Raw genomic sequence first — 25,744 nt, 5'->3', positions numbered from 1 at the left:
GCGGGCGGCCGGGGCGGGGCGCGGCGCGGTGGGCGGCGGGGCCGGGCCGGGCCGGGCCGGGCCGGGGCGGGCGGCGGCGGCGGGGCAGTCAGCCTGCGCGCTGGGCACCGTGCGGGCGTGCGGCGGCCGGCAGCGAGGCACGGAGGCAGCCAGCGTCCCCGCCACGTAAGTAGCTATTAATACGCCGGGGGGAGACGATGCCTTGCTGAAGGGGAGCGGCGCGGCCATCCCTTTCCTCCCCCTTGTCCTACCTCCAAGGAAAAAGAAAAAAAAAAAAAAAGACGACTCCAAATCAGCTCCCTGCAATTTTTTTTTTTTTTAAACGATTACAGTTTATTCCCCACCCCCGGCCTTTCGCTTCTTGCCCTTCCAGCCCCTGCAGTAAGAAGTCAGCCCCCTTCTCGCCGTGCTGGTTTTTCTTTTCTTTGTGCGTGAACTACATCAAAACGCCGCGAAGGCGCCGAGCCCCCCCCCGAAAATCCCGCTGCGCAGTGGAACGGTGAAAGCGCTCCTCTCCCCTCGCCTGTGGTTGCACTTTTTGTTCTGTCGAGGCGGCCGCGACAGGGGCAGCGCGTTTCTTTTCGCCGGCGCGGAGCGGTGCGCGCTGCTGTGCTCCGCGTTCCGCGGCCGTTGCCCCTGCCCGCGCGGCCGTTGCGCGGCCCCCTCCGCCGGGGCGGCTCTGCCGAGCCTCCCGCCGCGCCGAGCGCTCTTTTGTCGGCCCGGCCGCTGCCCGCTCCAAGTTAAATGCTCCCTCGCTATTTCGCGGGGCATTTTCGGAGCGCCCCGGGCGCCAGCGGCGAGGCTCACACGCCATCTACAGCCCGGCGGCGGCAGCGCGGCTCTGCCTCGCCGTAGGAGAGAGAAAGGACGATCCCCGCTGCGCGCAGCGCGTTACCTAACCTTTTGTTTTCGCCCGCGCTGCGCGCCCCGCGGGAGCGGCGGCCGCCCAGGCCCGGCCGCGCCGCTCCGTGCCCCGCGCCGCCGCCGCCCGCCCCCCCCCCAGGCACCGGGCGCCGCTGCCCCGCCGCCGCCGCGCTGCTCCGCGCCGCTCCGCTCCGCGCCCGGCCGCCGGCGGGAACAAAGGGCCGCGGGCTGAGCGCTCTCTCCCTGTGCCCAGGACGCGGCGCTGAGGCTGGTCGCCCGCCGCCGCCGCGCTCCCGCTCCCGCCCCCCCCGGCACACAAAGGCAGCCGCAGCTGGACGGGCGAGGGACCGCGCTCCACGCCAGGGCTCCGGTGCAGCGTCTCGGCTGGTCTTCTCCATACTCATGAACATACAAAGGTCAACCCCTATCACGATAGCACGATATGGGAGACCGCGGAATAAAACCCAGGATTTTGAGGAGCTCTCGTCCATACGGTCCATCGAGCCAAGCCAGAGTTTTAGCCCGAATCTAGGCTCGCCGAGCCCGCCGGAGACCCCGAACTTGTCGCATTGCGTTTCTTGCATCGGGAAATACTTATTGTTGGAGCCTCTCGAGGGAGACCACGTTTTCCGAGCCGTACATCTGCACAGTGGCGAGGAGCTGGTCTGCAAGGTAATACCTCTCCTCCTTGTTCTCCCCTCGGGCTAGCCCGCTGTCGCGCGTGGGTTTCCCGTGTCTTGCAGGAGGACCGAGCACGGTCGGGTAGCTCAATTATTAAACAGTTGAGAAACAAAAGGCAGGGAGGCAGGATTAAAGGCGCATCCTGTAACTTTTCCCTCTCTCTAGACAATGGCCACGTTATAGCCGTGGCCCGGAGCCAGTTCTGCCTCTTACCCGGGAGATATTGTTCTGGAAAGAGCCGTTCTTTAAGTAGGTCTTAACGTGAGTTCAGATCAGGAGAAAGCCTTATCTTCCCCACTCTCACTTTTCAAAATGGAGTAGGGAATCCCCGGCTAATTTTAAGGTGTTGGGACCTGCTGCCTTCCTCGATTTTTCCTGTCCCTTATTCTGTGAATTGGGGTACGGAAGAGGATGGAGAAGCTGGGGTGGGGGGAGATTGCCATCAGCTTTGTCTTAAAAGTGATATTAAAAAAAATCCACATCGAATTAATCAGCCTGAGTTCCCTCACGGTGGAGGTTGTTTGCAAACAGCATCCTCCCCCATTGCACAACTGAGCAAGAATAAAACCTGCACACCTACGGTTTTTAGAAGAGCAGACAAAATAGCTAACCCACTCTTTGTAGCCAGCCTGCTTTTCTCTGCCTCCTCCCAGTTTGCTCCTACTATTCAAAGGTGAGCTGTGGGAAAAAGAAACCCACATGCATGCACATCTGTAGAGGGATGTTTTTTTCGGGCTGAGGGAATATTTTCCTTTGTTCCTAAATTGCGATTCTCATTGTCTGTAGTGAGCCAGACTTATGCCCAGCAAACTGAGGCAGTACCCAATAGTAGTTTTTATAACTTCGTAGCAAATTGCAACCTTGCAACACATGCTGCAGTGTTTGTATTGTTCCCAAAATATGGAATTGTGCCATTTGGCCATCTTGGGCAAATTTCTAGTGTCGAACTAACTGCAAAATGGAAAAGTAGACATGTTACAGCTTATTTGTATTCCAGGGTTTAATTCTAGTATTGCTGAATGTTTCATACTTTCCCATACTTGATTCATCAGAAGTTGCGGACTAGCCTGTAGCAGGGAAGTGAAAATAATTGCTCCCGTTTGCTATTTGTAAAGATTGGAGTTCAGAGGGCAATTTAAATGTGCTTACTGATTGAGTTATAAAACCTGATGTTGAGGCAACCTAGGACTTTGTGTGATTATTTAGGGGGAAAAAAGGGCCCGTGACTTTGCAAAGGACTAATATTGCATGCTGAACTGAATGCTTTGTTACTAAACTGAAACAGAACATGAGAATTTCTAGAATGAAAGCCCTGCTCGTTGCAGTAGTACAGTGCTGCACTCTAGGACATTGGCATCTTTTCATGAAATAAACAGAGCCCTCAAAGCTGCTGCTCTGCATGAAATTATAGGTGAACTTGCATAGCAAGTAGTGAAGCGGGGGCTATGCTCTTCTTTGTTTCCTGTTTGGTTTGCAGGATTAAGGCACTGTTTTGATAACAGTATGAACAGCATAACTGCAGCTCACAAAGAGCTGAGTTTATTTTTTTTCCTCCCATTTAAGCTGTATGTTTTTGAGCTGATCCTGACATTTGAATAGTATCAGTTTTTCCATATGTGCGAGGCACTACTTCTAGCTGTGCTCCAAAAATATGATCTTAGCCTGAATTGCTAGTTTGTGAATACGCAGTTGTCAGTCCTGAGCTCATCTTAATTTAATGTGTGCTTTAAAATGCCTGCAGTATCATGACTACTATTTGTCAAGTAGCCTTCCGGCTAAAAGACCTGCTATCTGGTATCTTATTGAAGATGCTGTTAGAGATTGCTTGCAGAAACATTGGTTTGGATAACAGACACGTAGTGATGATTCTTCAAGATTCATTTGGCTGCACCCACTGACTGTACAGACGCTGTTATTTGCTTCAAGGCTCTGTGGCATCCAAACAATGGTAACTTCTCACTTCCAATTCCCAGCAAGAACTAAATCAAACTGCAGCTTATTGGACATTTGCTGAATTGAGGCCAGGGATCTTAAAAGCTGGGATACAAAGAAGCCCTTTATAAAAGGTATTCTAGACTGTAGCAGTGTGATAGCACTTCCCATCTCTCCCCTTTGAAACATAGTACCAGTACATATTCAGACCTACTTGTTTAACGTAGTCTGAGAACCACAAAATGTAACTAATTTATATCAGGATAACCTGGTTTGGAGAGAATTTTGGAAAGGCTTTTTTTCACATAAGGGTTTGAGCTATATGAATGTTCCCCCTTTTATTTTATTTTATAGCAGCCACTTTGTAGAAGTGCCATTCACTTATATTGTAGTAGTTAAGAGTTTTGAGATTCAAATGTCAATGAATTCTCCTCTGGAATGAATTACACACCAGGGATTTCCCATTCCCACCCCAGTTCTGCTTTCCTGGCGCACCATGTCACCAGAATGCCTCAGTGCTAATGTACCCCCCGTAAAATGTGTTGGATCTGTTGGCAGCCTGTCTTTAAGGTTGTGTTTGCCTGTGCCAGAGTAATAGCAGCACAGGTATGGGGTGGGGGGAGAAAGAGGTGTGTGAGGAGGGGGTGTCCCAGTTTCTTAGGGTTTGGGTCCTTTTCTGCGGAAGGAGTTTGTTAGGACTGCGCTCTGAAGCGTTAAATGACTCAGGTTTTAAAGCCTCAGGTAAATTTTGATTGAACCGTATCTCTCTCACTCAGTTTTGAAAGCTTTTTAAAGCTTCAAAGAAAGGGAGATTTGCTTCTAGGAGAGGGTACAAACACCTGTTATTGGAATACAAAAACTAGAATACAAAAAGAAGAAAAACAATTGCCGTTTAAGCCAGGTGGTTAGAGACCTATGCCAGTTCTTCATTTTTATGTTCAGTTAGAATGACACATGACTACCTTAAATTCTTTTTACCAAAGTAAAAAACCACCCAAGAGTAAGTTACACATTAATCAAATTTTTATGCTGGTGGAAATGCTAATCCCTTGCTTTGTAGTACCTCTGGAGCAGTTATAATTAAAAATAAAAATCACTCCTATCAATACTTTGCTCCTATTCTGTTTTAGCACACTGACTTCGGTTATTCTCAATGAAGTCTTTCTTTTTCTTGTAATGTGGGCATTTCTCAATTGACTCAAATACTGATTCATTCGTCATCACTAGATTATAGTAACTTTTTATATTTGGGTTTCCCAGCAGCCTTTCTAATTCTTACAGCTCATTCATAAGATCAGTGATAACATACTGACTAGTAAAGGGACACTTTGCTTTTAATGGAGCACTTGATTGAAATGCAGAGAGTTCAGGGTGGTTTTGTCTTTGCTTTTTGAAGGATGTTTGTCTGCACTCCCAACAGGCAGGGCTATTTGCCGGGTTGTCCTTCTGATCTTATAAACAGCCATTGTAAAACAGACTTTGAAAGTGAAAGTGACTTTGCTGTTTGTCAGAGATGAAAGAAAGGCAGGAAGTAAATATGAATAGTGCTAGATGATTTTTTTAAACCTGAAAATCCTTAAAGCTCTAATGTGTTAAAAAAATCAAGAGAGAGAGAGAGGCATGTGGATCAGGGTGTATTTAATATATCTAAAGCTACTGGCCATATTCTCTGTGAGTTTATTTGGATGGAAAATAGAAGATAAACACGTTTTCTTCTAAGTGTCCAGCTCCTCTATGTCTTCAGAGCTTAATTCAGATTACATTCTAAATTTGATCCGTTATTAGCTAATGGAACTGTTCTTGCTACAAGTTTTGAAGACTGGCCTTTCCTGTCAAGGTCACGCGTATGTTCTGTGTGGGGTTATGTAGTCTGTTTTGTCTTGTCCTCAGTGCTGTGAGCTTGTGACATCCTGTTTACATCAGTGCAGCTTCAGCAGCAGCATAAATTGTACTTGGAGATGGTTCTGTTAACAGAATTAGATGTACCATAACTTCACGGTCCTTCATGTCGCTAACCCTGGCTTTACTGTCATTGTTCCTGCAGGTGTTTGATATTGGCTGCTACCAGGAGTTATTAGCACCATGTTTTTGTCTGCCTGCGCATAAAAATATCAACCAAATTACTGAAATAATTCTTGGGGAGACAAAAGCGTATGTGTTCTTTGAAAGGAGCTATGGGGACATGCATTCGTTTGTTCGTACCTGCAAGAAGCTTAAAGAAGAGGAGGCAGCCAAACTCTTCTATCAAATAGCTTCCGCTGTTGCACACTGCCATGATGGTGGACTGGTACTGCGAGATCTCAAGCTGCGAAAGTTTATTTTCAAGGATGAAGAAAGGTAAGAGTCTCCCTTACTTCACAGGTCGGGTTGCCTGAGGTCAGATACTCAGAGTTACAGGATGCTGTGCCCTTCGTTGTCACCGTGCCATTCGTTTATGGTACACAAGTGTTACACTTCCTTTATTTTCCTCTGCAACCTGATCATGGGATGGATGTGCCATTTTGCCTTCTGGCTTAGGCTTTGGAGTAAAGTAAGTATAGAGTGCTGTTTGCATACGTGCCTGGCTTCTGCATCTCCACCTGGAGGAGCATCCTCATTCCTGAGGAGGGGACGTGTTCTGGAGGAAGCCTCTGTATAGATGTCTGGTGTAAGAGCTCTGGTTTCATAAATGTTGCTGGTGTTAAAAGAGGAAAGAAGCAAAAGATCCACTATGTTAAAGAGGGTTGGGCCATGTGGTTAATGCTGACAGGTTGGAGGGAAAGGCCACCAGTGCTTTGAAGGACTGATTTGAGGACAGCTTATTGTTTTCTGTGCTGGAAGGGTCTGGAGGCTGTTTCTGAGAGTATTATGTAGTCACTAATCATACTAAGACTACAACTGCCTTGCTGTGTGGGTGCCTGTTTTTAGTATCAGAGCTGTTCTGGTACTTGGGGAACTACCTCTTTTTTTTTTTTTTTTTTTTTTTTTTTTTTTTTTTTAGTATCTCCATCCTGCACACCGTCCTCTCGATAATTGGGTAGTAAATGATTTGGGGAAGAGTATGGGAAGCCAGGGAAAGAAATAAAGCTGGATAGTCTGTGTATATTGTTGAAGTGCTATTTCTGATGCTGAGCTGTAGCTATACCATTGTACCTGTGGAAACTTCATATCTCTTTCCTTGTGGTTATCAGTTTTTTGTTACGTTACATCATGTATTTGCTTTCAGCTTCCACATAAGGCACCAGAGTAATAAACGCTGCTAGAGTAATGTCAGGCTTTCACAGAGGGATTAAATTGGAAGATGGCCATTACAAAAAAAATGAAACTAAATAGGGGCAGAGCCTGCCTTTGTGCTTCTTCGTATCTTGGTAAAGGATGGGGAGATGTTTTTCCCTTTTAGTTAAATCCTATAAATTGTCTGAAAGCTTGTTCAAACTGTTGCAGAGTGAAATAGATGTTCTGGAGAGCTTTGTTAAAAATAACCAGTGCCTATCAATTCCATTTGGGGCTGTTTGGGGAAGTTAAACAACAGCCGAGGCACGTAAGTTTTCTACAGGCTCAGTAAGTCCATGATCTGAGAATTAGGAAAAAACCTAATACACATTTCAGTCCGGAAAGAGAAGTTCCTGGCCTTAAAATAAAAATGACAACCGTCTATCCTGTTGAAATATTCTCTACTTTAATTTTATTACAAGCTGAGTTTTGCAAAATAAACTTCTCCTTTTAATCTCTTTACAAAATGAAAAATAAAAAACATATTTTCACCTCTTAATTCACTTCAGGGAGTTATCTGCAAAGCAAATATTTATTCCTTATTTTTCTACTGCAGCCCCAATATATATGATTACCCCTCCCTCCTCTTCAAATAAAAAAGCCTAAAATGAAACTAGCCTAATGTCCATTCAGAGAGAAATGCAAAGCAGATGGATGTAAACTGCATTTTCACAACTCTGAGTTTAATAATTAAACAGCATTATAGCACCTCTGATTCAGATAAGAAGGAAACTTGTACAAAATAGTTGAGGAGGGGATTGTTTTCTGTTGTAGTTGATAACATCATAACATTAAAATAGACTTTTTTTCCTGGAGATATATGTAAACTTGTGTGGTTTTGCATGGAAGACAGGACTTGGAAAAGCTGCTTCAAGTGAAGGCAGCATGAGCTCAGAGCAGTGCAGTGGGAGCAGACGTGGGCCTGTGCTGCATACTTTTGAACTCCTACCCTGCCGCTTACTAGGAACTGAATGCAACACGAGGCACAGGGCCAAAACCTTTAGCCACCCAAGAAGAGTGGTGCGTACTATAATAGCAGCGTTTGCTTTTATGAATGTTTTTAACGTAACTGTCGTCTGCAAAATCACAGTTACTCACCTTTGAACAGTGTCTTGTAATGATACAATAATTCACTTTAAAGGTCAAAAAGGACTTACTGGTTATTTTTAAGATAATCATAATGCGGTTTTCATCTGAATGCAGTGTTGATTTGTAAGTAGAGAGGTATTGCAGTCCTTTCTCTGCTAAATAAACAGATGAAATACTGTGAGATAGAAATAGAACTAAACAGCGACTGTCTTTTTTTCACATGCTCTGATCATCAGACTGTAATCAGTCATCACTTTCAATCTGCTGCTATATTTAGGCTGAAAAATCTTCCTGGTTCTTCCGGGTTCACGGAGGTGTTTGTGTGTTTCTTGCACCCCTCCAATCTCACGTCTCCCCGAGGCTGCTGGTGCTGGTGAGGATGCCTGTGTGTCGAGCAGCCTGCCTTGCAGAAGCTGCTGTCGGCAAGCAGTGCCTGGGAAATGGGTGCTGCACGATCTTTGATGCTAGTAATGAACCAAGGAGGAAGAAAAGAGGTGAAAATAATGTTCTGAGAAATGTGTCTGAACTCTGCTGCTGTGTGTCGCCTGTTCTTCAGTGGAGATCTTTCTTAGTAGTTCTTAACTATTTCTGCAAGTCTGTTTTTCTGCAGTTCACCTTTAGTACCTACTGCTTTGAAACTTCCTCTTTTTGAAGACTCTCACAGTTTTTATTTTCATAGAAGAAAAGATGGGAAATCCAGCATGCAGGCAACACATGAATGGAAAACTTGTTTCTTTTATTTTTTAGTAAGATACTTGTCTGCTCTTAGCTGAAGAGCTGCTAGACTGGAGGAGCCAGAGGGAATGTGAAGGACATATATGGACATAGTTCCAATCATTTAAAAAAGAAAATCAGTTAAAGCGTTTCTTAGTACAACGACTTCCGTTTATCCTAATGATATCCTGTTAGTTCAATACGAAATCAGAGCTCCTGGAGTTTTGCAGACTGGTGCATACAGCATAGAAACTCTTTTCACCCCATTCCCGTTATCTAAATTACACCTGGAATTTGCAAAGATTCAGACTCCTGATCCAGTAGTGTCATGAGTGCTCTTTGCTCCTCCTGATGTCACTGCTAAGGATGTGTGTTATTTGGATGTTGTGAATTGCAGTGCCTTGAGATGTCTGTAATGAATCAGGAGGTAAGAAGGTGGAAAAAAGTAGTGTTGGAGGCTGGTAGTGCTGAGAATTTTGTAGGAGTCCTAATCTTATTAGTGACATTCCCTTGATATGCTAAATCAAAGGTAGACTGTGATGGTATATTACATCTTACTATTGCATGTGTGTAAATACATCAGCACTGAAAATTAAATCCAAAATTCCACAGTGTGGAAACAAACAAAAATAATTTGTCTGTGTTTCAAGGTACTTTATCTATAGCTTCTTTTAATCCTGACCCACAGAAATTTTGAACATATGGTAAATTGCATTCCATGAAAGTGATGTGTGCTGTTGCCAAGCCCCTAAGGTCTTTTATGGTGTTTTTTTGTTTTGCATGAAAGAAGGTTGGGGGGTTGTGTTTTTTTGGGGAAGGTGTGTCTGTGGTTCCATTTGTAAATGATAGGTGAAATAGCCAGTCTTGTGGCATTGAAATTTCAGATTTAAGCTCCTTAAACCTGCAGATGATCTTGATGAAGCAGAACTTCTAAGACATTACAGCATGGCTGGAAATGTTTTGTAAGACGGGGTTAGCAAGCAGCAGCACATCCGTTAAATGAGGGCAGTAACTTTCAGAGCACTGAAAATATGGAAAGCACTGACTTGCCATGCTGGGTCTCACTGGACTTTCTAAAGTACCTATAAGATTCTTGAATACTTTAAAAATTGGGTCCTTAAACTTCTAAATAAAACTCGAATCCAAAACAGTGGAGATGAGCTAAGATAAAACATGTGGTTTTGTATGTTTTCTGTTTCCATCCATGTTGGTAATTTTTTTGGTCCTGGATATTAAGCCAGGTCAATATTGGTGTTGTGGGGCTGTGTAGTAGGCCCTGGAGCAGAGCGACTGTGCCCTTCTCCTAGCTGGTGTCCCATAACGATGTTGCAGAATGGGCAGGGCTTTTTGGGTTGTGCTAAAAATAGCACTATACATAGTATATAACTAATAAAGCAGTTCATCAGTCTGATATATAGCAGATGCTTTGAAAAGGAGCCACCTCAAAGATTCAGAATTAAATCAAGCATTTCTGTGTTGGTTGTTCCAATGGTTTTCTTAATACAAGAGCATTTCTGCTGTCAGGGGATTATTAATTTCTTTAGTGCATTTTTAAGCCTTTAATTATATTAAAATATTAGCTGTCGTAATATTTGAAGCTTAAAGACCTTGTACATTCATCATACTTGTTGAAGGGAAAATTAAAATAATTTTGGTATTTAGATATTGTAATTTTCCTGTATTCTTTGAGTAAATATGAGGCAGGTAGGATTCAATAAAAATAAATGGAATTTGACACTTTTTACTCTGCGCCAGGGGAATGCAGCCAGTACAATAAACTAATTTAGAAAGCCTGTGTTAGCATAACATATTTATTTGGTACTCTTAGAATGTTTTTTTTTTTCCCTCTAGAATTTCTCAGCTTTGACTGGATGATGCTTTAAGGTGACCTAGTTATGTTATTTGCAATCCTAGTGATACAAAACTGATCCCACAAAAAGAGAATGCTTTTCCAAGTAGACCTTTCATTTTCTTAAAGTTAGTGGTAAGTTTCCTCCCCAGCATTTGTCAAATTGTAATGTGGTCAGCTGCTTTTCCCCATTGTGTTAGAACTTGCTGCTTTACTTACAGTTCCATAGAGAAGATGTAAGTTAACGCTTTCCCTGAGTCCTAGAAAGAGAGTCCTAAAGTGGAAGAAAATCAAACAAAATAGGAGTGCTCTTTAAATACCAGAAGATACAGAAACAAAACCAGTCTTCATCTGTTTTGTCATTTAAGCACTACACAATACCCTGAATGGGGCCACAGGACCAAAGAGCATAATTTCTTCAATAGTGGAGAATCACAGATCAGATTTCAACCAAGAAATGATTCCTAGAATATGGGGAGGAAGGCAAATTTCTTCACAAGCAGCAAATCTCTGTTGTCAAGCTTAGGATAGAGGATGAAGCAGTTGCACAACTGTTTTCTACAGAAGGGTTCGTGCTCCCTTTTGCTTTCATGTGGTTTGGTTACTAAGCCTCTGTTTTCTCCCAGTGTTCCTGGGAGCAGCACACTTTGGATTTGTTGGGTATGTGGTACCCTTCCCAGTGGGATGCAGGAGGCTATCTGCAGATGTTGAACATCACACCAGCCCTGTGAAGTGCTTAAATCTCCTGAGGGCATATACGGTCATAGAGGTTAAGTGCTTCACCTAAGTGCATAAACAAAAGCAAAAGCCAGGGAAAAGTTGGCTGCTGGCTGGCCTGGGAATGAGAATGGGGACCTCCAGTGGACCTTGAGTCAGCTCAAGGCCCTTCAGTGAGACCATGAGTGGTGAGAGCCTTTGCTGTAGTACCCAACTCTGAAGTTTGCAGAAGGCTTTACCCATGGACTGTGCTGTCTTCTGGTATTTGGCTCATAGTTGAACTTGTATCTCTTCTTCACTCTTTCTTCAGTCTTTCCCCCTTTGCAGCCTCATCTACTAGCTCTGCTGAAGAGTGGTGTTGAGGTGCAGCCCTGTGCCATGCTTGGAGGAGGAGGGGAGCCCTGCCTGGGGACCTGCCTTTAGGCTGGGCTGTACTGCTGCAGGTTGTTCCCATGTCCTGCCAGACCTCCCCAGCCAGGAGGTCTGACTTTCCAAGAGGTGCCTTTGGCTGAATGCTGCGTTACATGTTGGCTGTAATGCCAGACATGGTTGGCATGGTTGGGTGCCCATCATGAGATGCCCGTCACAGGATTGATCTCCCTGATGATAGTTGCTTTGCAGTCCTGGGAAATAGATGTCTCTTGAGACCTTGCATTAAGAGTTCAACAGCAGGTCATTCTGAAGACTTGAAAACCTCCATTCATAGTGTTGGTGCAAAATACTCCATGTTGACTTTTGAGTGGAGACTGAAGATTTCTGTGGACCTCTGTGCTGGGGGTGAGGAGGGGACACAGGGAGGCCAGCTAGCTTCAGCTGCAGTGGACTGTTATGGTGAAATTCTTCTGCTGCCTTTTCTTCTAGTTGTCCTTGCTATCACACCGTGAGATTTCTTCAGGCTTGGGAGGGAGAGGAAAGGTTGACATTGTAAACAGGAGCCAAGCTGGGGCATATTTAGTCTTCAGCACCTGCTTTTTGGGAGATGTATACTCCTTGGAGACAGGTTTACAGACATCTAAGCAAAAGGTTTCCAGTGGGGTTGTGAAATAATGGCATTGCTTTAGAGGTGCTGAGCACCCACTGCAGGCTCACAAAGTGTAACGCTTTTTTCACAACATGCAGAGTTACGTTAACAAAATAAAATCTTGGTCTCCTTTTCCTATGGAGCTTCACCATGCATTGTATGAAAAGACCTAGAAAAGATGGTGAACACAGTATACAGCTGCCAGCAGAGCCTTTTAAAACTCTGACCTTCTATGTGATCTAAAAAGGTAAAAGTGAGGTAAAGTAGCTGCTCTGAGCCAGATGCTTATCAAATAATGGACTCCTCTCAGTATTGTAACCGAGCCCCTCTATGGAAGGGTCTGCATCTGAATTTCAGAGTCTGCACCCCAACACACACATCGCTACCTACCTACCTACTTTTTGGGGAATGCGTTGTCTCCTTAGGCAATAAGGGCATGGAAGAAATTAAGTGTATGGTGTACAGGACAGGCTGTTCCCAGCAATCCTATTTGAGTGTTGTAAAGATGAGGTCTTTGGGGTCCCAGCCCTTCCTGGAGGTGTGCAAGAGGGTGGTCTCAAGCATTTTTTAAAGTGAAATTCTGTAGAAAATAAACCAGCGTGAAACGAGTTAAAAGCCCTAAGTTGCTGGGTCCTGCACATCAGGAAGGGGGTGCGGGGCAGGGCTGAGTGTGCTTGTAGCATCCCTTTGGAGGAAGGGTGGGGGATATGTAATTTTTAGAGGCTTCCTTATTCTGCGGAAGTACCAGTGAGGGAATCTTCCCTTAGGAACAAGATTCATTCTGTAAACCTGCACTGCCTGCAAGTCCCAGTTGTCTTTCGAAACATATCCTTGAGCCTGTTTCATTATGCAAGAGACGGTTTGTCTGGCAGCCTTTGTGCACGGTTTGGTATTTTTTTTTTTCCCCCTGAAGTTGTGTAGGATGTTGTGCGGTGAACTCCCAGGCTGTGTGCTGATATGCACTGGAAGGGATCTTACGCTAAAAGGAGCAGGATTTAAATTGATGGCATAACATTTCCCCTCTGATCTTGCGTGCCTCACCGCCCCCGGAGGAGATCGGGTAGTTCTGAGTTCAGAATGAGTCTTTGCACCAAGCTGCAAATCATCTGCACAGGGTTTCATTAGCCACCTTCCCTATCTCACTGTCTCCACAACTGCAGCGTACTTCTGCATTATTTAGGAGAGATTCCCTTAGTTAAAAAAAAAAAAAAATAATCAATTAGCAAGAGATAACTGTTTTCAATGTCGAGCTACCCTTTTTTTTTTTTTCCCTGTCCTTGTGACTCTGCTGGCATGATTGCATTCGTGCTGGTCTCGGCTTTATGATGGGGTGCTAGCAACTGACCTGGATTAAATGACCTGTAAATTATTGGCCACAGAGGAGCAATCCCTGATCTACTGGGCAGTTGATGGCTTGAGTGCTCTACCTAGGGAAGGGCTTTCCTGGCCTCAGTCAGAGTAATGTTGAAATATGAGATAGCATTGCTTGGGTGCCTTCATTTTTTATATGTAGGAGGGAACATTGTGAGGCACTTCCTCCGTTTAGAAGTTGCCACTTTTATATTTACCTGCAGTCATATGAATAAAATGGCAATTCAGATGGTGATGACGGTTGTTTTCTGATCTCTGGAAGCATGAAGTTGCTATATAGAATCTGTAAATCTGGATCATCTAATTTTGACCTAACCTGAATAGCAAGTGGATGGTGTACCTGGACTGTTCATAGCAGGATGGCTTCTTCCATCTTCTCCCAAAGCAGCTGATCTGGGGGATGATGCTGCACTAAAATTGTGGGTCTGGTCTGCAGTTAGTGTTTCCAAAATGGTAACGGTGGCTCAGCTGTGGTTCAGGTGTTACTTCCCACACAGATGGCTTCAGGGACAGAGTAGAAGCAACTGCTTTCATTGATTCCAGCATGGGCTCCTTTACTACTGACTGTTTATTCACTGCACTGGAGATATTTTCCTCTGAAACACTCAGACTTTCAGTCAGTGTTTCTGCTTTAAATGTTCCAGATTTTTTTTTTTCTTTCTGCTTTATGAGCTTAGAGCCCTCTGAATAATTCCACTGATTTTGGTATGGAAATTGTGTTTGCTTTTGGAGAGCAAGTGTGAATGTCGGGTTCTTACAGCCCTGGCTTTAGTGTCAAAAGGCAGGATAGCAGTTTGCCAGTAGCCCCTAAGCTCTGCAGGGAGGAATAATACGAATCACTCTGAAAAAAAGTGTGGGATGTGCAACAAAGCCATTGGGTGCTAACTCAGGAGGTTGCATTGAAGAATCTTCTGGAAGACATTTAATTGATTAGGTTTTGTTACATTGCTGAAGAGCAAAGTCTGAATGCAGTCAAGTAATGAATGGCATATTGATAAGAAATTCAGAGTGGTATTGTTTTTCATGGGTTTCCCTGACGGTTTCTATGGGGACAAAGACGCATTTCCCGTCTGAGTGCTGCTGCTGCCCTCTGATTGCACTTCTGTGGTTTCATTCACCAGTAATGGGAAAGCATTCATAGGCAGAATAGCTTCCCCTTTTTAAATAGCCATGATTCAGGGTTGTATTTTTTTTTAATGCATTAGACTAATGCAGTGTTTTATCAATGATCTGATAGATGCATAATGCTCTTTTTCCAAGTGCTTATTCAGGGTCTGCATTAAAACTTGAAATTATGTACTGTAATTACGTAAGCCTTGACAAAAGTCTTTGTTGCCTACAGTATGTGTACAAAGTGATTCTCATCCGGCTTTGGCAGTAGCTTACATTTGAACTTTAGGGATTAATTTTGTTGCAACCATTTGAATGGTCGAACTCGAATGCTGATGCTTTTGGAAAACTTGTTTTCTCTTGTGGGGGTCCTTCAGTTGACTGATGTGAGTTAATTATTTAGAGAATGAGAGTTTTTTAGAAATGTGACTTTTAAAAAAAAAGAGAATTATTTTTGTTTGTCCTTTTTCTGCTGTGTGACGGGAGGCATTTCAAAGCTGATTGTGATTTCACATCTCAGTGTTTGGTTTTGAGTCTGCCCCTTGCCTGCCAAGTGTCGAATATAGGGTTGTCTGGTTGCTCTGCAATTGGATGCACTCCCCACTCTTTGCAGTATTCTGTATTCTCAGAAACTACTTGTGATTTTGAGGGTCTGTTTGTTGTTGTTGGCTTTTATTCTTTTTCCTGGATATTTGATTTCAGTGCTTCCTCTGAGAGAGAGTGTGTGGGGGAGAAAAAAATTGCTTCTCATCCAGCGTGTCTCTGCGTTTCTGTGTATTTAGACTCCCTTCTTTCCTGTTCCCCTCCACCCCCCCTAAAAAAAGCTCTCTGGCTTGCAGAAAACAGAGCTCTTTTAGGGAATGCTTGAAATGTGGAGGAAGGGAAGGCGAGCCAGAGCTGGAAGCTGTTTCTTGCAGAGATAGGGTGCCGTGTGCTGGGAAATAGCAGCTCCTGAGCCAGGCTGCTCCTTTTTGATTGCCTGAAAAAACGTGAAATGACTGTAAAAAGGGGAGTGAGACTTGCCGTTTACACCTGCATATTACCCAACTGTATTATGGTCACAGACTGTGTTCTGTATGTGAGGCTGAGGTACGTGAAGTCATCTGTCATGGGTGAAAACAGGCTGGAGTGGGTCTCCCCAGCCCCGGTGCTGGCTTGCAGTGAGGGGTGCCGGCAGAGCTGAGCCAGGGCCCTTGGCAGCAAAAGCTCGTGAGCGCTGCTGTGCACTGGCTGCGCCAAGCGTACAAGCTGCTGCTGTGCCGGCAAGCCCTTCCCTTGCTCCTGCCCTCTCCTTGCTGTGAGGATGGAAAACCTGTGTTGTCACCTTCTGCAAAGACACCCAACCTTAGAAATGAAAACAGCAACACCCGAGTTGCTTCTGGTGGTAATTGGGAGGGGGAGAAAGTCACGCTGAGGCTGTGTACCTGGCAGTACGTGCTCAAGAGATGCAGTTTGTGAGGGAAATGCGTACCTGCGCGGAGTGGCGTGTCCAGTGCTGCACTGTAGCACCGGCTCGTTGTGGAGCAGCCATTTCAACCACTTGCACCTTATGCACGAGGGTCTTACTGGTTGAGGGTTTGGGGGCTGGCAAGGAAGGAGGAGGAGAACTGAAGGTTGTGTTTTTGTTTAATTTGGGACCTTTTGTTTCCTCAAAGCCTGTCAACTCAGCAGGATAAAAAACCTGGTTTGAGTGTTTGCTTCATTTGGCTATGGCTTATGGAGGAGCAGGCAGATAACGGCCAGCTGTTGTTCCATTTGCTTGCTTAAACAAAACCCGCTGTAGCATGCATGGAGAGCTGCAGCCTGCAGCACCTTGCAAGAAAAGCAAGACTGGGATAAGGCTTTTGTATGCTGCTTCTGTTTTATTATCAAGAAATTATTTCTCCTGTTGGAGAAAAAGATTATTTTTTGATACATCTTGCAGTCTCCTCTTCATGCTTTTGTACCACGTCCATTGTAGAAAATAAGAGATAGGGAATTCCAATAATTTTCTGTAATATAAAAGCTTCTCATTGAACTGTATCTCTAAATTCTTTGGCAACTCTCAGAAATGTAAAATAGGATGGGAGACTAAACAGCGTTTCCCTGTGCTGTTGACACTGAGATGGCAGGAGAGTGTGTGTGTGGGGTGAATTCCCTTCTGTAAGTTGTTTATAAATAGCATGCTCTGCCCCGCTCCCTGTGTGTGTGTGTTCTGCTTCTGTTAGCTTGCAGGAGTGAGTTGATGCTTTCCTGTCTGGCAGTTCAGTGACTTAATGCATGTTTGAGTAGCTGGCCTCACCGTTTTATTGCTACACACACTTTTCAATGGAAAAACTGAGGTGGGCAATGCAAATGGAACCACAACTCATGTCCCTGCCTTCCCTTTTCCTTTCCTCCTCTCTGTTCTCCACCTGCCTTGATGGTTTTTTTTTCCTCTGGGCGTTTCTCCTCACTGCTCTTCCTACGCTGTGCAGGTGCAGGAACATGTCGAAGCTGAGCATTGTGAAAGGGCTCTTCTCTAGTCATTCTCCTGTTTTGGACCCTCTGAGCTGTGTACAGAGGGAAATTGCTGTGGTCTTGATAATTGTAGTTACGTTTCTCCTTGCAGCCAGCTTCCTGTGTGAGGTATTGCTGCTGTAAAGTATTGTTTGAGTGATAATGAGGGGGTTGTCCATCACTGGGAGAAGTGCTGTTAGGCTGGAAATGGGTAATTAATCAGGAAGCAGGTGTGTTGAGCAAACCCCATCAGCATTCGAACTGGAGGAGAAAACACTGGCCTATTTAAGGAGAGAGGGAGCTGCCTTGACACATTGCTTGGGAGCCAGGTATTCTGAATTCTGTATTTATGACTTCTTGATTCGAGGCACGTTGCCAAAGGGGCTTTCACCTCTGCTAGTAAATGTCTCTAGCTGTTGAAAAGGTCCAAGTGTCATTATGAGAGTTTATGGCACCGTTGCCGCTGGAGTACTCCACAGAGTAAAATGCTCTTCTGTTGGTTCAAAGAAGATAGCGCTGAGCTGCCCTGGAACCAAGTCTAAGCCAAAACTGGCCCAGCTGTCTTTTGCAGCTCAAGCCCGAGCAATGTTGTCTTCAGTAAACATTTAAGAAACAGGGCTCTCCTTGTCTGTTTTAATGCCTGTTAAATGATGTGCTTTAGTCAAGAAAAGCAAGTTCTGCTTTCTGGGATGAAGTTCAGTCCCTGCCTGTGAATGTCTGTGGTATGGGAACATGGCCATGACACAGGGCTAAGAGTGATGATACAGACCAGTGAGGTTGAGAGATAAGGACAGTAATATCCAAAGCTGAGTTATGATCCTGAGATGCTGAAAAGAAAGTCTGTGCTAGTGCTAGGTCACTTCCATCCAGATGCACTGGACAAGTCATGTCACATTGTAGTGATTCTGCTCTGAAAAGCAACCATTGCTGGCAGATAGTCTAAAGGGTGGTCGGTAATCCTTTTGGATGCCTTTAACAGGGACAGATTTTTAAATATAGTTACGGATGCTAGCAGTGAGAATTAAAAGGAAAGAAAGGTTATGTTCATCTAGTGCTGTGACAAGCAACTCGGCATCATTTTTTCTTTTCCTGTGTGATATCCATAAGGGAAGAAAATTCTCTTGCAGAGATAATTACTGCAGCACAATGACAAGTTCACAGTGCTTGGCAGGTGAATAGGAGTTTACAGTCTAGATAAGGCATCCCTGTCATTTCTCTGCAAGCCCTTTGCTAGTCTCTCTCTTCATTCCAACATGAGAAGCTCCTCTGGTTTGGCTGGGGAGATAAGCTTGCTGTTAATCTTGGTGGCATTCAGCTCACCTGATTTCCCTTTGCCCGAAGGTCTATTTAGAAAGACTGAAATCTGTTAAAGTTGCTTTTCCTTGATGCTGGGATACAAAAAAATTTTGGTGGGTCAGAGGGATCATTTAGGCTCAGCAGAGGGACCATTTTATTCCTCTTGAACCTTGTGAAATTACAGGTGCAAGTAACTGCCACACCAATGTGAAAGTGTCAAAATAACCTTGTCTACTTAGGACTAAGCTTTATTTGGGCATGGGTCCTACATTAGGGTGCAGCCAACACAGAAAGAATTTTGAGGTTTGCCTCCTTTTGGAATTCATGTCTATGTAAAATTTACCAACCACATGAATATGGCAATTACTTTTATCTTTTTAAGACCTTACTAATGAGTTTATGGACATAACTGTATTTAAAAATTTTGTAGTTGTGTGTGTGGCGATATCCCCTATATGTCCCTAGTATCTCTGACCAGTATAGAAGAGACAGTATCAATAATCTGTGAGAAGTGCTGTGAGTGGGATTTTTAAACTGATGCACTTCAGTGATTGTTGAATTTTGTAGAGTATTACTATTATAAACATGTAATTGTAATGGCCAGGAATTTGTGTTTTGATGTTTGCTTACCTTGATGGTTTTGTTTTTTTTGCCCGCAGGACTAGAGTGAAATTGGAAAGCCTAGAAGATGCTTATATTTTAAGAGGAAATGATGACTCTCTCTCTGATAAGCATGGATGCCCAGCCTATGTGAGTCCAGAGATCTTGAACACAAATGGCAGCTACTCTGGCAAAGCAGCGGACGTATGGAGTCTAGGTGTCATGCTTTATACCATGCTAGTTGGACGCTATCCTTTCCATGACATTGAGCCTAGTTCCCTCTTCAGCAAGATCCGTCGTGGGCAGTTTAACATTCCAGAAACTCTATCCCCCAAGGCAAAATGCCTCATACGTAGCATACTGCGTCGGGAGCCATCGGAAAGGCTGACTTCACAGGAAATTCTGGACCATCCATGGTTTTCTACAGATTTTAATGTATCAAATTCAGGATATGGTGCTAAGGAAGTATCAGATCAGCTGGTGCCTGATGTCAACATGGAAGAAGACTTGGACCCATTCTTTAACTGAGCACAAAGACTGGTGTTCAGAAGGTACACAACCTGGAGATGGACACATGAAGGAGCCCTTCCTGACCGTGTTAAATCACATCCTGCATCAGCCTAGCTTGGTAGCAAAAGACACTCAGAGGTCCTCGGATTGAGAAGGAACCTCCACATGGAGCTAATATAACAAATGTAGCATGGGGACAGATTGGGGGGCGGGGGGAGCTTGCTATCAGGTTAGATTGATTTGGAGGAGAAAAGGCAGCATGGAGCAATTGTAGCTTCTCACCTTTTTGGAGCCAAGGAGACTGCACATGCCAATTCTGGTGCAGCTGTATCACTCCTGTTTCTGTTCCATTAAAAATAGTGGTAACTCACGACAAATAGAAACTTTTTTGCCTCAGCTCACATCTTGGCATCGCACTGTTAGATATTTAACTTCAGCCATTATTCAGGGAAAGTACAATTGGCTAACACTTTTTTAAATCGGATGTCTAATAATTAACGGGATTAATTTAAGAAAAAAATTAGGTGCACAAAGACGGACATGAAAAGTGGGTGCTAAAAACAAACAAAATTTCAGTTCATGTCTCTTGATAGCTATTTTCAACTCATTTCTTCTAAATAAACTACTTAATATTCTTGTCAGGAAATGACATTTTAATGCTTTGTTCCCTTAAGGGGAAGTAACTGTCATTTAACAAGCTGTTCTGTTTTGTGTCAAATGGTTTGTTGCAGGAAGCTATTATAACTCGAACTTCCAGATGCATTACTGCTATAATAGGGGAAAAAAAAGAAGAAAACTGTATAACTTTTTTTTTTTAAAGATATGAGATACTGGCTTCCATATCTGCCATGCTGCACATATATGACTAGAGAGGGCAGAAAGCCCTTAATCGTGTCTTTATCTGAGAACCAATCTCTTCTTTAACTGACTGGCCCACATGTAAATAGAGGGCTCTTTATTATTGAAGAAGAGTATTATGGGTTTTTTTCTTTGAATTCCTCTCAACTTGGGAAAAGAATTGTTTGGGTTTGATTTTTGTTTATGTCCAGAATAAGAAATAAGAGGGTATTAATAAGCTGAACATTTATATTACAGATATTCCTCTTGAAACATACACAGTAATATGCACCTTTTGTATTGTCAAGACTTATTCTATTTATTGAAGAAAATGTCACAGTAGTGATGTATTAAGCCAGTACTTCAATTACGGGTTGACTTGGGATGACATGTTACATGCTGTAGTTAACACACTTCTTTTCTGTTCAGGTATTTCTGTCCCTAAATAACTTTTTATTTAGCTTCTTTTTCTAGATAGCTTTATTTGATTTAGACTGGCAAATGTTTTTATTACTGCTTTTATATTGCTGTATGATATTGAAATCTCTTGGCATAAATATTTGTGTTTCCAGTACCTCAGTTGTTCTGATATTACTGCCTGTATACGTTTTGTGAAGTGGTCATGTTTTTTGGGTAGGTACATGTGGACTCTGTAGTATGTAAATGTTACTTGAATTTGTGCTTAATTATAGTATGTGGCATGTGCGTACAGCTACTTGGCATTTGACGTATGGATGCTATTTGCCTGCCTTGCAGGAAAGTTATGGTCCCACTCTCAAGAGGATGTTTCACAGTTCTTTATCAAGAGACAAAGCTAGCTGCAGCTGACCTGCCTTGGTTCTATTTTGGTAACTAAGAATATAAAGGAGTAATGTTTTTACACTCTGAAGATGGTGCTGTGTCAAGAAGGACTTTTTTTTATTTTATAAGTACCTTATAGGAGGAAAGATTGGTGATGTGCATGGTGGGGTTTTACTGCCTCTGGTGCTTTGTCATGTATTTGGTTTAATGTTTTTGTCCTAATCTCTTCAATAAATAAAATTGTGCATATTTAACTAAACTTTAGTGGTGAACGATGTTCTTACTGAATGTCTGAGGTGTTGCAGGAGTCTGCTGCATTAGGATCATTTAGCTGGTATTTTTTGTGCTGCTAACAAGCTCTTGCCAGACCCGTGAGCTGAGAAAGCTTAGCACTTACATATTTACAAGGTAACACTGTAAGCCTTTTCATCAAAAATTTTACAGTTTGCTATGAATGAAACTGGTTTTTATTTTGTTTATTTTCTTTTCGCTTGTCCCTACCACTTATCATCAAGCCCATTTACCTTTTTCAAGTAGGGTATTGAAATACAGTGAGAACTATGGGTTTTTTTGGTGATGGGAGGCTCTTTGGCTGGAGAGATACCAAAATGGAGCAAGTTGGCATTTTCACTTTCCAAAGATCTAGAGAAATGTGCATCTTGCATTTGTGCCTCAATTCCAGAAGGATGGATCTGAAATAGCACCTCCTAATTTACTGTCTTATTATTTAAGGTTAGATTCTGTTTCTGTCATTCATCAGTGAGATCATGTAGAAGTGCATGTGGAGTATTAACGTGCTTAGTGAACATGAGGCAGGACAGATGAATCCTGGTCCATTAAGAAAAGACCATTTGAATTGGGCTTTGATTTGAACCAGGATGCAGTCTGTTTTCAGCAGTTTTATGGTTTGAAAAAGCTTTAAGTGGCTGATGATCACCCCTAAAGAAACCCCCCAGCCCCAAACCTCTCAACTTCAAAATAAGAGTATTACACCATAAGTGCTAGCACAGAGATAACTGTCAGGCTGGCTAACTTTGTGCTATGTGATTTCATCCTAGGTAATTCCTGGCATGTGTTGAATATTTCAGTTGGTAGGTTGAGAATTGAAACCGTTGATTATAGCACCAACCAGAAATGTTATTAACATGTAGAAACACTTGAAGATCAGTTTTTAAGTGATCTATATGCCTGCAGCCAAAGTTTAAATTACTTGAAATTCTTTCAAATCAAACTCCCACAATAAATGTGCTTTTCAGAAAAAAGCAGATTGTAATCAGTCATAGAGAGAAAGGGAGGGGTGAGCATTGAGGATTTCCCTCTCCCCCACTAAAACTTATGTGAACGGCTTCTGTTCTGTTTGGGTGGAAGTAGTTAGACCTTACTTTACAGCAACCTGCATGCTTGCTTTTTCACTGCCAGTAATTGTATGAAAAATGTGGCTGACTAATGATTGCTCGTTTGCAGTGAATTTTTTTAATTCGCGGCAAAAGCTGTCTTGGTGTTGCTGCGGAGGAATCCTTTGGCAGCTGAAGTCAGCTTTATAAAATGCTGAAAGGGTGCCTTGTTTTCGGAGCTTTCTTGTCCCTAAACTGAAACCTGAGAGGGGGATCTGTGATTCAAACAGCCGATTTCTGGCTCTTTTTTTTTAACTTCTTGTTTCATGGGTGCTGTTAGTGGATTACGGATATAGCACTGTTTGCTGCAGAAATGCCTCAACAGCTTTCTTAGCGCTGCTCAACCCTCGATTTGGGTAGCAACTGCAGTGGGATGCAGGATTTAGCTGAGCAGTGACTGTCGGATGGGTTTAGCTGCCTCCCTGTTCTGGGGAAAGGGATGATCTTCTCACATCTGTGCAGGGTGAAAAGCCGTGTCTGTAAACAAAACCAGTTCATGGAATGTGATCCTATGGCAGACTTGGGGAGCAGAGGCCCTTCAGCCCCTCTGTCTCCTCTACTCCTCCCAATTAAAAAAAAAAAAAAAAAAAAAAAAGATAATTTTAAAAATTTTGTTATTTACCACAATATTTATTTTGTCAAGGCAGCACTGTGTGTGATTTCAAGCTACACGCTTTTCTTCAAGAACGCACAAACAAGTGACAATTATTCCTTTGGCACCATGATGTCATATAACCTGATCCCTTAGCCTTACTGAGGTGTGCATATGTTATGGGGATAAACAAGTCAATTAAAAATGCATTCTCTTAGAGATGAAATAACCTTGGTAAATCTGTGTTTCTGAAAAAAAGTCAAACTCAAGCCCCTAAAACTCCAAACTGCACTTTCCTGGCAGTCAGAGAGCAAGGGTATGAAATGTGATGCCAAGGAAAAATTATTGGGAAGGGAAAAAATAATACTCTCATCCTGAAATGATTATGTTGAAATTTGGAAATGTATGAGTGAGCTCTGTGACTAATAGCATAATGAATACCAAAAGAATTAGTAATGATCAGTTCTTTATTCTTAAAGTTTTGTCTAAGGTTTATATGAAAAACTTGCTAATTTAATAAGTGACAGTATAGCTAACAACTGGTTTGTAACTTTCACATTCTTTCAGTAGAAGCAAATGTTGAAAATGGGTAACAAGATGAGACAAATTGAAATCAAAGCATAAGTAAAACGGAGTATAAATGACCTGTAATATGTAATTCTACTGCAACATGAAAAATGACTGAGGAAAATTTAAAAAAAAACCAAAAACAAACCAACAACCTGAATCAGGCCAGTTCTGGCACTGACTTTTGCTTTTCCCAGTGTCCTTGATAGTTACATTGTTGGTACCAGTTTCTGTGCCTCTATTTCTGCTTTTTTGACTTCGGAATTAAGCCAATTCAGGCTATTTGCTTGAAATTTTGATCCTCCTGAGATGCCTCCCCAGAGGCCTCTATACAAGTTTGAAACTAGGCCATATTTGGCTTGGAAAATTTTAAGTATATTGGTGAGTGTATGTAAATGTGGTGAAAAATGTATTTACAGTAATGGTAGTGTAAATCCTGAGAAATTAATTTGATAATATTTGTGCTGATGTAAATGAGTGGAATCCGTTTCTTAATGGCCTAAATGAGCCTGACTTGTGTGCTGAGAGGTGTCATTTATTCTAGTTATTATTCAATTTAAATTCATTTAGACTTCTCACAGTACAGGAGTGGATCATGTTGTTCTGGCTTTCCTGCCTCCTTCACACAGCATCCATAGCCTGCAGGGGAAAAATAAAATAATCTTGCTGTGGCAGCTTGTGGAAAGTAATAGGTTAGCCGCTGCATTTATTTCTGCTCAAGAGATTAAAGTGTAGTTGCAAAGCTGGTGCTGACATCATTCCAAGCACACAAAAAGCTGACGTCAGTTATACAGTATATTGCAAGGTGTTTATCTTCATCTGATTAGGTTAGCAAAACGCATACTGCAAAGGCTGCACACAAAGATGCAAACGATGTGTTTGTCCGTGCTTCCCACTTGCCCTCTGACACCGGAATCGGTCCTGGAAAGACTGAAACACTTTGTGCTCGCTAAGGCCCCTGTAAAAATCTGGAGCTACCATTGGGCTTGACTTTTTCCCATCTTCATCTCCAAAATTAAGTGTTAAGACCACAGTTTGAGGTGGGTGTTGGGCAGCTTCTCCTCGTGGGGAAGTCCAAATCTGAACTTTCGGCCTCCACAAAGCCAATCAAAGTCACAAAGTGAAAAGGGGTGTTGTGACACAGCAGTGCAAGTGTTGATCTTCTGCATCCTCCAGTAAGTGTGTGTAATCAGTCAGTGAGGAAGACAGGAGAGCTGCCGCTGGCCGGCAAGTAGCAGGGCAGGAGGGAGACTGCTGCCCCTGCCTGCTGCCCAGAGCGTGCAGGCAGCACCAGCGGCTGCAGCTGGAGTCTGAGCTACGCTGCCTCTGTTTCCCACATCTGCAGCAGTGTGCCAGAGAGGTGAAGGGCGGCACCAGAAAACAGGTATCTTCCTCCTTTTGGTTGTAACTGAATGTACCCTTAAAAACAGACACTTCCACCTGTAACTAAATACCGGCACTAAGAGGACACCTAGGAATAGTTGTGCTCTATGGGTCAAGCCAAGTTCTTTTAGGTATGGAACAGAGGTGGAGAATGTCTGATTTTTGCTCATACTGAGACCTGACTCAACCCACACATGTTGTGCCACAGAAGGATGTCATGAAGTGTACACTTACATTCTATGCTTACCCTTCAAAGGACAATTTCAGTGTTTGCTCTGAGTACCTGGCTTGGATATTTGTGTGTGCTTCCACAAGAGGAGCCTCATTGCTCCATAAAGACCACTGGTCCCAACTAGTGACCACTTGTCTGATGCAATTCAGTCTTTATTTCAGTCTTCGTGTTTTCTTCTTCCAAGTTAGTTCATTGTTTCTCTCATAACAGTTTATGGTTAAAATTTGATCTAATTCAGTCACTGGAAATAAGGATAAAATTTAGACATGCATTTTAGTCAGAATTAGAATATCATGGACTGAAAAAAAAGTTCATTTCCATGCAGTTACAGTTTAATTTTAAAAGCTCAATATCAGCCTGCTAGAAAAGGGGAGTTCATGCTTACTGGTCACCAATGGGCATTTTATTACTTCATATTTTGTTGTACTCTACTCCCTCCTATGTGTAATCACCA

The 25,744-nt window shown here is 43.1% G+C and overlaps 1 protein-coding gene across 1 annotated transcript; it reads left to right on the top strand.

The window, feature by feature from the left end:
* The first annotated feature begins 105 nt into the window (after window positions 1-105).
* TRIB2 (tribbles pseudokinase 2) lies at window positions 106-21,381 on the top strand. Its single transcript, XM_074861547.1, has 4 exons — window positions 106-165; window positions 1,118-1,536; window positions 5,522-5,814; window positions 19,034-21,381. The coding sequence occupies exons 2-4, from the start codon at window positions 1,267-1,269 to the stop codon at window positions 19,500-19,502; spliced, it is 1,032 nt and encodes a 343-aa protein (XP_074717648.1). The 5' UTR covers window positions 106-165; window positions 1,118-1,266; the 3' UTR covers window positions 19,503-21,381.
* Window positions 21,382-25,744: the final 4,363 nt, after the last annotated feature.

This window comes from Strix uralensis, chromosome 3, assembly GCF_047716275.1.
Source record: "Strix uralensis isolate ZFMK-TIS-50842 chromosome 3, bStrUra1, whole genome shotgun sequence".
Taxonomy (NCBI): domain Eukaryota; kingdom Metazoa; phylum Chordata; class Aves; order Strigiformes; family Strigidae; genus Strix; species Strix uralensis.
The sequence above is the reverse complement of the archived record's forward strand: the minus strand, read 5'-3'. Positions and strand labels throughout refer to the sequence as shown.

What these genes read in the sequence shown, in the direction of transcription:
- TRIB2 (XM_074861547.1), top strand. Translation starts at nt 1,267, where the DNA reads ATGAACATACAAAGGTCAACCCCTATCACGATAGCACGATATGGGAGA. An exon ending in GCGAGGAGCTGGTCTGCAAG is followed by an intron (nt 1,537 to 5,521) that starts GTAATACCTCTC and finishes TTGTTCCTGCAG; the next exon opens with GTGTTTGATATTGGCTGCTA. An exon ending in ATTTTCAAGGATGAAGAAAG is followed by an intron (nt 5,815 to 19,033) that starts GTAAGAGTCTCC and finishes TTTTGCCCGCAG; the next exon opens with GACTAGAGTGAAATTGGAAA.